Source organism: Gigantopelta aegis, chromosome 10, assembly GCF_016097555.1.
Source record: "Gigantopelta aegis isolate Gae_Host chromosome 10, Gae_host_genome, whole genome shotgun sequence".
Classification (NCBI taxonomy): Eukaryota; Metazoa; Mollusca; class Gastropoda; order Neomphalida; family Peltospiridae; genus Gigantopelta; species Gigantopelta aegis.
In genome coordinates, this window is record NC_054708.1 from 60,881,716 (window position 1) to 60,897,196 (window position 15,481).

At 34.6% G+C, this 15,481-nt stretch overlaps 1 protein-coding gene across 4 annotated transcripts in view; it reads left to right on the plus strand.

The window, feature by feature from the left end:
* Window positions 1-12,395, plus strand: part of LOC121383103 (dynactin subunit 1-like) — a 59,380-nt gene extending 46,985 nt beyond the window's left edge. For 3 of the 4 annotated variants that reach the window (XM_041512884.1, XM_041512885.1, XM_041512887.1), the window contains 7 exons: window positions 1,473-1,490; window positions 4,407-4,483; window positions 7,173-7,244; window positions 9,178-9,333; window positions 10,027-10,176; window positions 10,614-10,709; window positions 11,663-12,395. In XM_041512884.1, the coding sequence (XP_041368818.1) occupies window positions 1,473-1,490; window positions 4,407-4,483; window positions 7,173-7,244; window positions 9,178-9,333; window positions 10,027-10,176; window positions 10,614-10,709; window positions 11,663-11,797 (704 nt within the window). In that variant the 3' untranslated portion in view covers window positions 11,798-12,395. The remainder of the gene's footprint in view (window positions 1-1,472; window positions 1,491-4,406; window positions 4,484-7,172; window positions 7,245-9,177; window positions 9,334-10,026; window positions 10,177-10,613; window positions 10,710-11,662) is intronic. The other variant, XM_041512886.1, reaches the window with a different exon arrangement.
* Window positions 12,396-15,481: the final 3,086 nt, after the last annotated feature.

The following is a 15,481-nucleotide window of genomic DNA, read 5'->3' on the forward strand; positions in this document are numbered from 1 at the left end:
GTGTGTAATAATGAGAGGCTTTGTCATTATAAAAGGCTGCCTGACGTTATAAGAGTGTTCCTGTCCTGGTCGTAGGAGCTGGCCAATTTTAGAAGCTAGCATATTAAAACATCTTGGTTGCAAAATAGCAAAATAATATGTTTTACAATGCATAAAGTGGTTACAGCAAGATTACAACATGAGTATATTATAAATATAAGAATTGAATGTGATAATGTTTGACATTCATGGAAGTACATGTATGAACGACAGGATCACTTTACAGCAGAGTGCATTAGTGCGAAGCCATTCATACATGTATATGTGCGTAAAGCAGTTATGTGGTTCACACTTCCATAAATGTCAAACATTATCATGTTCAGTTATTGTTGTATATATATATGTGTATAACTATTTCATCAATACCAAAACCTATGCAGGGTTACGCCTGAAGCCCATAAAATATCTGCAATTTGGCAAAGTTACTAAGAAAATCTTATGCCAAATTCAAGTTTCATTTAGCAAAAAAAAAAAACATTTATTAATGACAGATGATTTTTTAGTTAGCTTTTTGGTGAATAATTAATGAAATATATTCACCAAATTCAACTTTAATTTGCATTTGGTGATTTGGCAAGCTCTAGCTTAAACCCTGCTATGAAATATCAAACTCTTCCTTCAGAAAATTAATACACGGAATAAGAGCTTAAACCCTGCTATGAAATAACAATCAAACTCTTCATTCAGGAAATTAATACACGCAATAAGAGGAATTTTTATTCTGCGATTCGGCTTCTTCCGTCAGTAGTGAAATGGGGAAATTCTTACATTCTTTCACATGTTAATACAAACAATTTAAGACAATTAATAACGTTTATTGATTCAATATTAATGAATAACATAAACAGTTATTTTATTAATTTTAAATTAAAGAAACCTCTGAAAAAAGGTATATAGATTATTATACGAGCTTGTGTGTCGTACTGATTTTATGAAACAAGTATCAGGATTATTGTATTACTTGAGAGAGAGCAAGAGTAATACATGAATTCTGACATGAGTTTCGTAAAAACCAGTACGAATCACACACAAGTGTAATAATTTCTCTATTATCCGTATTATTTTTATGAACAAAGATGATGTCAAAATGTTTCAAACATAACTAGAAGACGACAGAATGACTTCATTTTCAGGAATGACGTCATTTTGTTAAGCAATTACACAGAGCTAAAACTGGGGAAGCCACATTGTTACGATGTCACTTCCCAAAATGACGTCATTCGTTGTGCACATGAAATCATTATGACTCGTGTGTCATACTGGTTATATTTCCCTGATTATCTTGAACTACTTGGTATGTGGATAATAAAAATGTTATTTTGACCAGTTATGTTATTTTGACCAGTTCAGCATTTATAACAAGAGTATTTACAGATTGGTATTATTTTACTATAATATAATTCATTAGAAAGTTCACCAAATTTTAATTGCAGCTAAATCCAAAAAGAAGGGTATTGTTTGTTTTTGTTTTGTTTATCAGGAATCTTTGAGGGATATTTTATGTATTGGTGCTGATTGCAATCTTTTTCACTCTGGTCTTCACTGTTATGCATGAAGGTTGCAACCTATGTTTGTCTCGCTTTTACGAAATAAAAGGGCAAAAAATAAGTATCACTTTTCCCACGGCTGCAGCAGCAGTAGATATGGCTTCAAGTTTTGCATTAAAATTTCGTGTTTAGATCAGTTTCACCCATTGGGCTATTTCTCGTTCCAGCCAGTGCTCCGCAACTGGTGTAATAAAGCCCATGTTATATACTATCTTGTCTGTAGGATGGTGCATATAAAAGATCCTTTGGTGCTAATCAAAAAGAGTAGCCCATGAAGTGGAAACAGAAGTTTTCCTCTCTCAGTATCTGTGTGGTCCTCAACCGTAAGTCCGACAACATATAACTGTCAATAAGATGTGTTTTGAGTGCATCATTAAATAAAACATTTCCTTCCTTAGATCAGTTTCTCACAAACTACAAGTCCTAGGTCATTGAAACTTGGTCTATAGTTGCACCTGTAAATGAGGTCAATGAAACTTGGTCTATAGTTGCACCTGTAGATGAGGTCAATGAAACTTGGTTTATAGGTGCACCTGTAGATGTTCATCACGTTGCAGTAAAAAGGTTTATGGTAGGCGAGACATTTAATGTGGCGGATTTCTTGTTATTTATTCATTGTATTATTTTTGTTGTTTATATCACGTTTTCTATACATAATTTTATGGTAATAAAGTGTCATTTGTTCATTCTAGATAGTGTTAATAATGTTAATATTTTAAATCACATAATGTTTAAAACTTTTATGATGAAATGTATTATAATCAAGAATCGTCAGTCTTAATAATGTTAATACCAAGCTGTATAATTTTTAAAGAAACATTTACACTATACTAAGTGCTTTCAATGAGAAGAAGTATAACACGTTTGAACTGTATGTCACTTTTTTCTTTCTGGTTTTTTCTTGTTTTTTTTTCTTGTTTTTTTTTCTCTTTTTTTTGGGGTGGGGTGTGAGTTTTTTGGGGTTTTGGGTGGCTTTTTTTTTGTTATATTTTTTACCTTCCTCCAAAACTTGCAGTTAGCAGAATAGATTATACATAAACTTGATACTATTTTACTTTTATGCATTGTTAATGTGTTAATGTAAGCAATAATAGGCAAAGCTGTCGCTATTTAGTAGCCAATTGTTATTATGTAGTAAAATATATTTGACCATAATATTTTTATAATCCAGCCAGTATTATAATTGACTCATTATATTTTTTAAACATCAGGCCAATACACATATATGGATACTGGTACTGTATATAATAACTGAAAAAGAAAGTGTATTCTACTAAAGTTGCAAATCACATTTCATAAGTGGGTTTCACTATGTAATAAATCATATGGTTATATATTATGATGTAATAAAGTTTGTACTTACAGCAGTGCTCACACTGGAACACATTTTAGTTGAGCCAATTTTTAGATATGCAGTATTTTAAAATTAAAATGTGGTTAATTTAAAGAGAACTTCATTAGCCAAAGACTAAATGTTGTATCCATTTTGTATTTAAAAAAAAAAAAAAGATCAATTGTCCAATTTGGCAGTGACAGGGTGAGCCATGGTACATGCAGGAATAAAAGGGAACAATAAATAGAAATGGATAGTAGGTAAATTATATATATAAATAGTGATGAGAAGTGTCTCTCTCTCTCTCTGTGGTATAGTTTGCTGTCACAGCTACAACCATGTCACATTACTTTAAATTTTATAGTTTAATGCATGCTTTTAATCTTTATCCTCTTATTTGTGGTTTGGGATCTTTTGGAACTTGTATGATCTCATGATTTTATACAAATGATGGTTTTATTATTTTATTTTTTTAAATTATTATTAATTTTTAACATAAATAAATTACCCACCAGTATGACATTCTTTACTGTAATGTGTGCACATAAAAAAAGCAATTTCATAATTTATTTGTTATATTCACAGTGTTATAAAAGGTACAATTGGCATAGCCAGGATTTTATATTGTTATAAGGCAAGAAATTATAGAAGAAAGTAGTGAAAAAAGAGAGGTGTGATTTGAGGGAAGGGTACGGCCCCTCTATTGTTCAATTTACTTTGCACATTACTTCTCTTTTTTCATACATCTTTCTTTCTAAGGCAGGGAAAATTATAATTTCAGGTTTAAAAAAAAAAAAAATTAAAGTCTGTCTTATTTGAAAAAAAAGAGTATTTCTTACTTGATGCAGTATCGTTATTGATTATAATGAATTTATACCAACCATTCAACTTTGATTATACAATGTACTTGGTTACTGATTTAAAGCATATTTCTTATTTAGGTCCATCTATGTAATTGGTGTAAACTTAGCTTAAAGAAATAGAAAGAGACATTTAGTTAGATGGGTATTAAACATTTCATGTCATGTAATATATTGATCAGTGTGATGACGTTTTAAAATGTCTGTACATTATACATTAAATATTGTTCAATGATAAATGTTTCTTATTTAGGTATTATTATATTTAGTTTGTGATTGTTGTAAATGTTTCATTTTAAGGTGATGGTAGAAATAAAAAACATAAGTTGTCATTTTGAGACCATCATTCAAAACAACAGTGATTAGAAAAAGCAGAAAGTTATATAAAACTTAAAATAAAGTACAATTTTTTTTTTTTTTTTAATCCTATTATGATGTAGGGAACATTACAGTCAATATTTGTCACCTGATTGATCTTCAAGATTATTACAAGAGGTCATCAGATAGGACTAATGTCACACACAATTTGGTGGGTGGGGGGTGGGGAGGGGTTGTAACATTTTTGATATTACCTGCTGTCTATAATTGTATTGCATTGTTTTTTTAATTGTTATTTTGATTTTACAGCTACCTCCCCATCCGGGTCTTTCTCTGGAGTCTTTCCCGGAACGCCTTCCCAGGAGTCGCCACTTCTTTTACAGCAGGTAGCACCAACTTGTTTCATTTCAATGTGCTTGCATTTATCCTTGTCTTTATTTCTCTTTTTTCCACTGCTTTTGTTAACACTCTCCCTCATGATTTTTATTATTATTCTTCTTTTTTAAAGGGGGGGTGGGGGGGGGGGGGGGTGAATTTATGTGCCAATAAGGCATTACTTAATCTCTTGCTGCTATTTGTAAAAGTAATGTAAACAGAATAATCTTGACCCATTGTGCATGTTAAAAACTATTGCAGAATTATAATTTATTTACCTTTTCATACTTAAAGGGACAAACCCTAGTTTCAGCCCTTTGAAAATGCACACTTTGTTTAGTTAATCTACAAACTTGTAACACATTTGGATAAAGTTACAATTCAGTGAAACCTGAGTCTGTGACCTTGAAATGGTGAAATACCCTCTAAAAATAAAGACTAAAATTCGACTCCATAACTGTTACTTCTCAGACACACGTGCATTTTTAAAAATATGAGAAATGCATTTTTTAATATTAAAAACACCAGGATGACCACTTCGAATGTACGGAAATGGATAATTTAAAAAAGGAAATCTAAGTAAAGTATGATTTCAATTATCAAAAACAGCTCTAATAGTAAAAAATAATCCTTAGTGTTTAAAAACTAGGGTATGTCTCTTTAACCTCACCTCTCAACTTTTTTACTTTTCTCCCTTTAACCACTCAACTTTTGCATTTCTCCCTTTTAACAGTGGACTGGTGATTAGGTCTCAATAGCCAGTCAATGGCTAGAATCATCTGTTGTGTTCTGTATATCCTGCATTCAGTCATTTGATGACTTCCTGGGATTTTTTTCCTTAAAGTGCTGTTCCAGATGTATGATGTATTGAGCTATATCAATCAAGATATTATTTAATATGATTAGAAAATTTAAAAAAAAATATGTAAAACAATTATATACCAGTATATTTTCCATTTAAAAATATTCCCCTGAAAAACAGAACCAGCTGAATTCGTTTCGGGAATTTCCGTAAGATTTTATCTGTGACGTCACGAACGGAACTCCTTTCGATAGTTAGCGCCATTGTTCATTGCTTCTTTTGTGTTTATTATGGTTAAACGGCGTGTTATTGGCGGCTGTAGCAATAAAAGCCGATAAATTTAGTCTTCACGCATTTCCTAGTAATGTTGCTGTGAGAAAGCTGTGTGTGAATTTGATTAAAACAACGTGGAAATACTGGACAGGAAGAAAATGCCGGAGACCGTTGCAACAGCAGACACTTTAGTTTCGATTTGTCCGAACTGGCTTGTCGGCTTAAGTGAGATATGGGAATACCACGTGTTATGGCTTTTAAAAAAAGATGCCATACCAACAATTTTTCTGCAACACAAAACAAATGACAACAAGCCGACGCCATCCACACCGAAACGACCTTGGGGTGCATATCGTCTATGTCCCAAATTGCGTTATGCTTTCAACTCCGGTCAGTTTGTTTTCTCATGCACGGTTTATGCAATCATCGAGATCCGATTTGTTGTCGTTTGCATCTCGTTCATTTGTGAGATTTTTCTTTACAGTTCGAGAACATTAAAACAATAAAGTACAGACAAGTAAGTATCTATAGCCTACAAAAATGTAGGGTTTTTTTGTAAAAAAAAAAAAAAAAAAAAAAAAAAATGCTAATTCTGTATGCATCTTAGAAAACAATCGGCTCAGAAATAAATGACTTGTAAATTCCATAGTATGAAAAAAGGCGTTCCCTGTAAAACAGACTATAAATACATTAAATTAATTTTACTATACCTTCCCACAGAGAAAACCTTTTTTCATACTATGGAATGTGCTATAAGTTATTTATTTCTGAGCAGACTGTTTTCACAACTGCACACAAAAAAAATAGTATTGTTTTGTTATTTCCAAAACACTTTTACTTTTTTATTTTGACGTCAAACTAAACTGAAATTATTCACAAAAAACCCCATCTTCATAGAGTGATGGGACGGACTAAAAGTCGTTTTTGTTTATTTTTTAAAATTACCGATATCGGGTCCACTTGACTTGTAGAATTCAAGAGTTATTTATCGTCTTTTCTACTACATCACAAGTATTAGAAGATACAGTGTAGCAAAATAATTCGCACGAAAAGCTAAAGAACAAAACAAGAATGAAAGTTGTAAATTAGTGGTTAGCTGTCTCCACGACCATTTTCATAGTCATCTGTCAGGCCGGTGGTTCGTCGGAAGATGTTCCAGGTTCAAACTGATAAGGCATTATTTGTTGTGTTGCACAAATATTAGTCCAGTCGTCATTACTACACTATTCATCATCGAAAGAAGAATCGCATGATCAATGAGCTTGGCAGTCACTGTCGGTTCCACTTTCGCTTGCGCTGGAAGTCATCTCGTAATAGGTTTCTGTGAAGTGCGTTCCCTTCGTGACGTCATGGCTATTTACAGGCAAGTGTTTTTACCGAGAATTTTACTCGGTCGTTTCCGGCAGTGTTCTACGGGAGTGATGTTTTAATACTTTTATGGGGCATTTTCGTAATTATTGATTTACATATCGGTGTAAAATATTATTGCAATGAATTAAGAAAGCATTTAATTGTGGAATTTGAAATTTTAGTGTATGGTCTGGCACAGCACTTTAATCTAAATCATCCTTGTAAATATGATGTCACTGTACCTGCTAAACAGAATTTTTATCTTCCATTGTTAGAATGAATGTCTCCGAGAAGCATTACGTGTTGTGAAGAATGAAAATATTCGCCTGACTGCAGATAAATTAAAGGTAAGTTACATTCAGAAACATTGTACATATTGAAATCATTACCTTTATGATTTATTGAATTATAAATTTGATTTTATAAATTTCAGCAAGCAAAACAATAAAAAAATATTGTTTATCCCACTGCCCCCTTTCCTTTCTCTCCTTTGAATTCCATCTCATTTCTACCCGATTTGTTCACCTCCACATCCCAGTCCTTATCTCTCAACTGTGACATGTGCTTGTCTCTTGTGGCTATCTGTGCCACACACCTGCCATTCCCCATCAGCTTTTCAGCTGTGGGCTTAGTCTGACCACTTTGGAAAACAATATAATTTTTAATACATACGTTTTGATAACTGTCAGGCAAACCTACGATAGTTTGATCATTTATTTTCACATTCTAAACAGAAATGTTTTCCCTTTGTTATGGGTTTGTGTATATATTATTTAGTGCTATTTATTACAATATTGTGGTATACATAAGAAGTTGTAATTAAATTCAAAGATTACGCTTGGTATGAGTGGTAGTTCTGCATGAGCGAGCAGAGCCGTGTTTCAATGACTGATTGATTAGCTTGGATTGGTGTTATATAATAAGATTGGCCTTTAGTGAGTTTTACAAACTTCTTAGCTTATGATTACCCAGAATTCAGGGTTAGAGAGGAGAGAGAAGTTCAGTTGATGTGTAGACCTGCTGGCAGACGGTCACTATGCATTATGATATTTGTAATCCATGTCGGAGACAATACTGTGTATTAATATAGTGATAACTTGTTCCACGTCGGAGACAAAGTATAATATATGATTTGCTCGCTTGAACTTTGAATTGAAGAATATGTGCTTTGCTTATGTGACTTTATGGAAGACTTGTGTGCACTGGATCTTGATAATGTGATTTGATTGAACTTGGACATTCCTAGACTTTGGGTAAATATAACCTTGATTGTGGACTTTTGCATTATATTTGTTTGCCCACTTGTATTTGTATATTCATCTGCCAAATTAGAAACTGTCATACTCTGTATTTGTATATATCTTATTGTCTTCCTATTAAATATTCATAAACTTTGTTAATTTGTTGTGTGATTCATCACTTTCAATGCGTGTTATGGGTGAGTGTTGGGAATCCCCCTTTTTCCAAGGCCCACTCGTAACACCTTTGACTATCTTTCATGACCTGATCATCATCTTAGATATTATGGGGCGAGACGTAGCCAAGTGATAAAGCGCTCGCTTGATGCGCGGTCGGTTTGGCTTTTTCTCGCTCCAGCCAGTGCATCACGACTGGTACATCAAAGGCTGTGGTATGTGCTATCCTGTCTATGGGATGGTGCATATAAAAGATCCCTTGCTACTACCCGTAATAGAAAAATGTAGCAGGTTTCCTCTCTTAAGACATATCAGAATTACCAAATGTTTGACATGCATTAGCCGTTGATTAATAAATCAGTGTGCTCTAGTGGTGTCATTAAACAAAACAAACTTTAAAACCTTCCATGACCTGATCATCATCTTATATATTATGTGAAATAATTTTACCATTGACAGGGCCTCTAAATTATGGTAGCCCCACTACCATGGCTAGTGATATTCAATGTTGGGCTAGTATATAACTAATATTGCCATGCCCAACTACTACTAAAACAAAATAGTCAAATGATGCATTTATGTCTATTTTGTAAATATAAATCAACTGCCCCCATCCCAGTCCCTCCAGTGTTAGTGTCTTTAAGCTCTATCTCCCTTTTTCAGTGACATATCTGATTATTACTATTATTTAGTAAAATTATATTAACTTAAAGTAAAGTAGGGCTAGTGAATTTCTAATTGTGGCTAGTGAATTTTTAAAATCACTTATCCCATGGCTAGTGGATTTTATACAAATTCTAGAAGCCCTGCATTGAATAAACTTTAAAATTTCATTAATATTAAAACATTTGGTTTTCACTTTCAGAAAACTATGGCTTCTCTGCCCCCACTTAAGGTTCCAAAGAAGCCAGTAGGACTGGCAAGTCCCACAGGATTAGTTTCCGTTGGTCAGCTGCCAGACTCGACTCTCGGCAAGAACGAGATAAACATACTGCTTAAGAAAACCTCCACTTTACTGGCTGTTTGTATATTTACTTACATATTTACTGTTATTTTGTTATATTTCACAACTTAATTTTTTACATTACATGAATTTTGCAGAACTAAATGTCTTATTTACCACAGATGGATTTGATCAGTTTATAAACATCAGCTAGGGTTTTTTCTCTTTATTTTAAAAATATGTAAAAAAAATAAAGTATTATTTTTTTTAATCCATGGCTCATTTTGATCTGTTCAATATGTAAAAGTAACCTTATATTAAAACAGTTTTTTTAATTTATTACTAATTTAGCTGTTTTTAATATAATTTTTTTTTTTTTAAATTAATACAAATAATAACAAACATTCATTGAGATAAACATCGACACATGCAACTATTTCTCATTTTATTGATCAAGGCTTACAATTGTTAAAAAAATATCTAAATAAGTAAGAATATAAGAACTAAATGCAAAATGGTATTGCTGAATTTTAGCAAATAAATGTATAAATTTCTTTTACATTAAATCAGAGAAGTTGTAAGGTTTTTACTTTAATATTAGCAACACAATCATTTTACAATTATTCTTTTCATGGTTATGCAATACATTTTAAACTAGATGGAAAAGAACTGTTTTCTTTTAATCGGCTCATTATATGATCGGTAAGAAAAGGACGGTGATACTGCTGTATGTTTGTTTGTATGTTCTACTGAAGCCTTTCCATTATACAGGATGCCAATAAGCTGAGTGCCTGCTGCAGAGTGATTGATATCAGCAAGAAGAAGCCTGGCGTGAAGCCCACAACAGAGAACACCGGTCCCGCCAAACAGCTAGTGGAGCAGACGGCATCGCTTGTCTCCCTTAACAAGCAGATACAAGAGGTCAAGTATTACATGATGATAAAAATACTAGAGGTCATATTGTATACTGATGGGGAAAAAATTAGGGATAATACAAATTGTAACAGTAAATATTGACTAACTAAAACCCCAAATCCATGGTGTCAGAAGTTGACCGTGTAACTGGCAGTCAGTTTGACACTACCGATATTCAGTCCCACATTACAACTTTGTATAAAATAGAGACATTATTACACTTAGTAATAATAAATTAAATTTTATCTACAATTCCGTGTGTTCCCTTCACTTAATTCTTTCCATCAGCCCCATATCAGTTTAAAAACATTTTTCATGGAAGAATAATTTCAGCATGGCTCTTCAAGCAATGTTATTTTTATATTTCTGAATTGAGGTCTCAATGTATGGGTAGTACTGTTTTTGACTTGGTTTTTCACACACATATTTTGTTTTAAAAACAGGTGCAGGTGCAGATTACTACGTTGTTGGCATCACACCGACCTGGAGGCCAGGTCCGCACAGACTTCGCTACTTTCCCAACACCACAGTTTGCTAAGGTACAGTTGTTGTTGGGCTTTTGATACAAATTCCATTTGGTGGATTCATGGGGAGGGGTCTCGGGGATCTCGTGAACCTCACCCAGCCTTTGAAGTGACCTTTTTAATTACTACTACTTCTTTTTTTGGTGGCTTTTAAAAATTTATTACCAATATGGCTAGAAATATCTTGGTATATATCAATGTAATACGTCCCACTAGAATGCCAATTGGGATGTAACACTTAAATGTCACACGATGACGTCATCGATTGGCGCACTACAACCGTACAGGAACATCAACCAAATGAGTTGAGTGATATAAATTAAGATCGATTATGGCTAATAAATAGGATATTAAACTCCCTACCATTTTGTGTCATGTTTATGTCCCTCTTGAAATAATTTTCATTGTCACTCACTAAAGCTCGTGACAACTAAACATTATTTCACTCAGGACATAAACATGATACGAAATGGAAGCTTGTTTAATATCCTATAACTATCATCCACAATCAACAAAACTAACTTGCCCTTAAAACGCGTTTCAGGACATTTTGATTTCAAACTTTTCAAGAAAGCCTGCAACAGATCTCACTCTCTCGGCAACTCGTTTAACTTGCCTTCAATAAATCCAAAGGCCTTTTTAGATTTTTCTGGCACACCCCACTCCTGTTACAAAATTCTGGATCCTTCCCTGAATTCATTATAATTCTATTTGTAACTAACTTTAGTTACATATAGTTACATTGCATTCTGACAAATATAAGAACAAGGAGTTTTAAATATCTCAATAACTTGGGACTCTAGTTATTTTACAGTTATTTTGTATTTTATATTTAATTCCTTTAAATGTTTATGTAAATTTTGGTTCTTACTAAATTGTTAAATTAAAAGATCAGACTTCTTTGTGTGTTGTTGATAAGATAATTAGCACTAGTTTAAGAGTGTTTTTATACAATAATTACATTTCAGGTTTTGCATGAAAAGGGTGGTGACAGTCAGCTGATTGGCCGAGTCAGTGTCCCAGTTCCCGGACAAAATGAAGTTATTCCAGTGAGCGTCACGAAAGATCTACTCCGACAAATACATCTCAAACTGAGCATGTAGACAGAACAAGCTAGTTAAAGCTGCCGTCTCGCCGCCACATCTTATAATATTAGTTCCCATTACAAACACATCAGATTCTACTGTTTCAATAAACTTGACAATGTGTGCTTTTACTCTAATGTTGGTTCCCATTTTAAAATATAAACACATCTACTATGGTCAGCTGTCTTAGGTACAACAAATGAGTCTTCAGCTATTATTATAGAGAACAGTAGAGAAAGTTTTCTATGAATCAACTGTTGAATGGCATTCACTGTTCATGATGTTCATCATTCTTGGCAGATGAATACATTCATACATAATCAACTACATTAACAACAGCATCAGTACATTATTCCATGCCCTAGATTAACAACGGCATCAGTACATTATTATTTAACAGCAGCAGTTCATTATTATATGACCTAGATTAACAACAGCATCAGTACATTATTATTTAACAGCAGCAGTTCATTATTATATGACCTAGATTAACAACAGCATCAGTACATTATTTAAGGATGGGAATTCTCCTCGGATCAAAAGGAAGAAAATGTTTTATTTAATGACACACTCAACACATTTTATTTACGTTTATATGTCGTCAGACATGATTAAGGACCACATTATATTGAGAGGAAACCCACTGTTGCCACTTCATGGGCTACTCTCTTCGATTAGCAGCAGAAGATCTTTTATATGCACCATCCCACAGACAGGATAGCACATACCACGGCCTTTGATGTACCAGTCATGGTGCACTGGATGGAGCGAGAAATTGCCCAATGGGCCCACTGACAGGGATCGATCCCAGATCGACCTCGCATCGAGCAAGTGCTTTACCACTGGGCTATGTCCTGCCCCTCTCCTGGGATCAGCTGTTTTCTGGAACATTGCGTTTCCTCTCCCGGAACATTGCGTTTCCTCTCTACCGGAACATTGCGTTTCCTCTCTACCGGAACATTGCATTTCCTCTACCGGAACATTGCGTTTCCTCTCTCCCGGAACATTGCGTTTCCTCTCTGGAACATTGCGTTTCCTCTCTCCCGGAACATTGCGTTTCCTCTCTCCCAGAACATTGCGTTTCCTCTCTCCCAGAACATTGCGTTTCCTCTACCGGAACATTGCATTTCCTCTCCCAGAACATTGTGTTTCCTCTCGTGGAACATTGCGTTTCCTCTCCCAGAACATTGCGTTTCCTCTCTCGTGGAACATTGCGTTTCCTCTCTCGTGGAACATTGCGTTTCCTCTCCCGGAACATTGCGTTTCCTCTCTCCCGGAACATTGCGTTTCTCCTCTCGTGGAACATTGCGTTTCCTCTACCGGAACATTGCGTTTCCTCTCGTGGAACATTGCGTTTCCTCTACCGGAACATTGCGTTTCCTCTTGTGGAACATTGCGTTTCCTCTCCCGGAACATTGCGTTTCCTCTCGTGGAACATTGCGTTTCCTCTCCCGGAACATTGCGTTTCCTCTCCCGGAACATTGCGTTTCCTCTCGTGGAACATTGCGTTTCCTCTCGTGGAACATTGCGTTTCCTCTCCCGGAACATTGTGTTTCCTCGCATTTTAATCGTCCTTTCCTCCAAAATGTGTCAGATGGCACAGAATTTAATCTAGGATTTCAAGAATTTACGTGACGCCTCTTTATTTCCTCTTTTTTACAGTTTACCAATTCCAACCCCTCATTATTATATGACCTAGATTAACAACAGCACATTATTATATAACGGCATCAGTACATTATTATATAACGGCATCAGTACATTATTATATGACCTAGATTAACAACAGCACATTATTATATAACGGCATCAGTATATTATTATATAACGGCATCAGTACATTATTATATGACCTAGATTAACAACATCCAAGGATATTGAAGAAAGTCGTGTTAAGGGAAGAAAAATGATGTGGATGGTCTATTTTTAAGACGGCAGCTTTAACATATGTGCAATACTGTGGCCATACGGTGCTTATTTATTGACTTGTTTTACTTAGTACTATTTTGCTTTGCCTAAAGTCATTCAAAACATTTTTCTTATTGTGCTTTACATCCAGTTTGAAAATGGTAATATGGTACACTGGGATTTTTTCAAGAATATATTTAATAGTTGTGAAATGCTCTATTGTCTATGCTGTCTGTGATGTTCACAATTTATGAAATGAATATGCTAAATATAGAGCTTGAGAACTGACTTTGCATTGTGTTGAGGTTTTGTTGCTTTTACTCACATTTCCGTGCAAACGGAATGAACCAACAGGCTGTTCTGTTGGGGGGGATGTAGTCAAGTGGTAAACCTGTTGGTCTAGGATTAATCCGTGCCACTGGCTCTGCTGGGCTATTTCTTATTCCAGCCAGTCACCACGATGTGTATATCAAAGGCAGTGGTATGTGCTATCCTGTCCATCTACTTTTCATGCATTACTACACATAAAAGGAAATCCTTGTCTGGGTCGTATCTTCCTCATTATTTCATAAAGGATCATTTAACTTTGCATGACCATAACTTGGTCACCAAGACCTACTTTTCATATATTACTACACATTAAAGGAAATCCTTGTCCAGGCCACATCTTCTTATGATCAAGTAATACAATACATCCAATGTGTGCTCCCTGTAACTCCCGCATATCATGTACATCACTGGTCAATCTAATTAAAATTAGCTCCACTATTACATGTGGATCTAACAGCAGCCCATTGGAGATCATGTCCAGTTGACGTTTCATTCGACCAATCAAAACCTTACTTGCAAAATCATGCCAGTGATCTGAAAAGAATTTGAAAACATTCGGGATTATGCCAAGGATATACGAAATGATTCGCGTGAATTACGAAGTATGCCAGAAAATAATTGCAGTATAAAATTTTATATAAAATTAGTTTCAAGATGAAAAAAAAAATGTGTTGGTATAGCCATAAAATCTGTTTGTACTAGTATACAATCCAGAGTTTATTACTGCACTTTTACCTGTTTTTTCAATGTTGAAATTGACCAACAAGTTCGCCTATTGCATAGTCTCGCCTGATATTTTTAGAATTTGTATGCTCCCAAATAACGCTATAAAGGCGAAGTGTAATTGGTCGATATTTAAATTGTTATTTATAGATGAAATGTCACCTGGACATGGGAGTCCACACAATGCTTTTAGATCTACTGGTAGACCAGTAGAGCTAATTTTAATCAGATTAATCACTGGTACTCTTGTTGGATTTTATGTTGAATGAATGCAACAGCACGAGAACCAGTCAAGTAGTACATCTTTGTAACAAAATCTATGTTCTAAATAATTATGGGTGGGACGTAGCCCAGTGGTAAGGTGTTCGCTTGATGTGCGGTCGGTGTGGGATCTGTCCCTGTCAGTGGCCCCATTGGGCTATTTCTCGTTCCAGCAATGCACCACAACTGGTATATCGAAGGCCATGGTTTGTACTACCCTGTCTGTGGGATGGGGCATATAAAAGATCCCTTGCTGTTAATCGAAATAGAGTAGCCCATGAAGTGGCGACAGCAGGTTTTCTTTCAATATCTGTGTGGTCCTTAACCACATGTCCGACATCATATAACCGTAAATAAAATGTAAAATCGGTGTAGTAGTGTCGTAATTCACAACACAAGTTTCTCAGATCATTAGACAATTGTGCAATGTTAAATATTAGTTGCTAATCAGTTTTTAAACTGATTGGAAATATTGCTAAG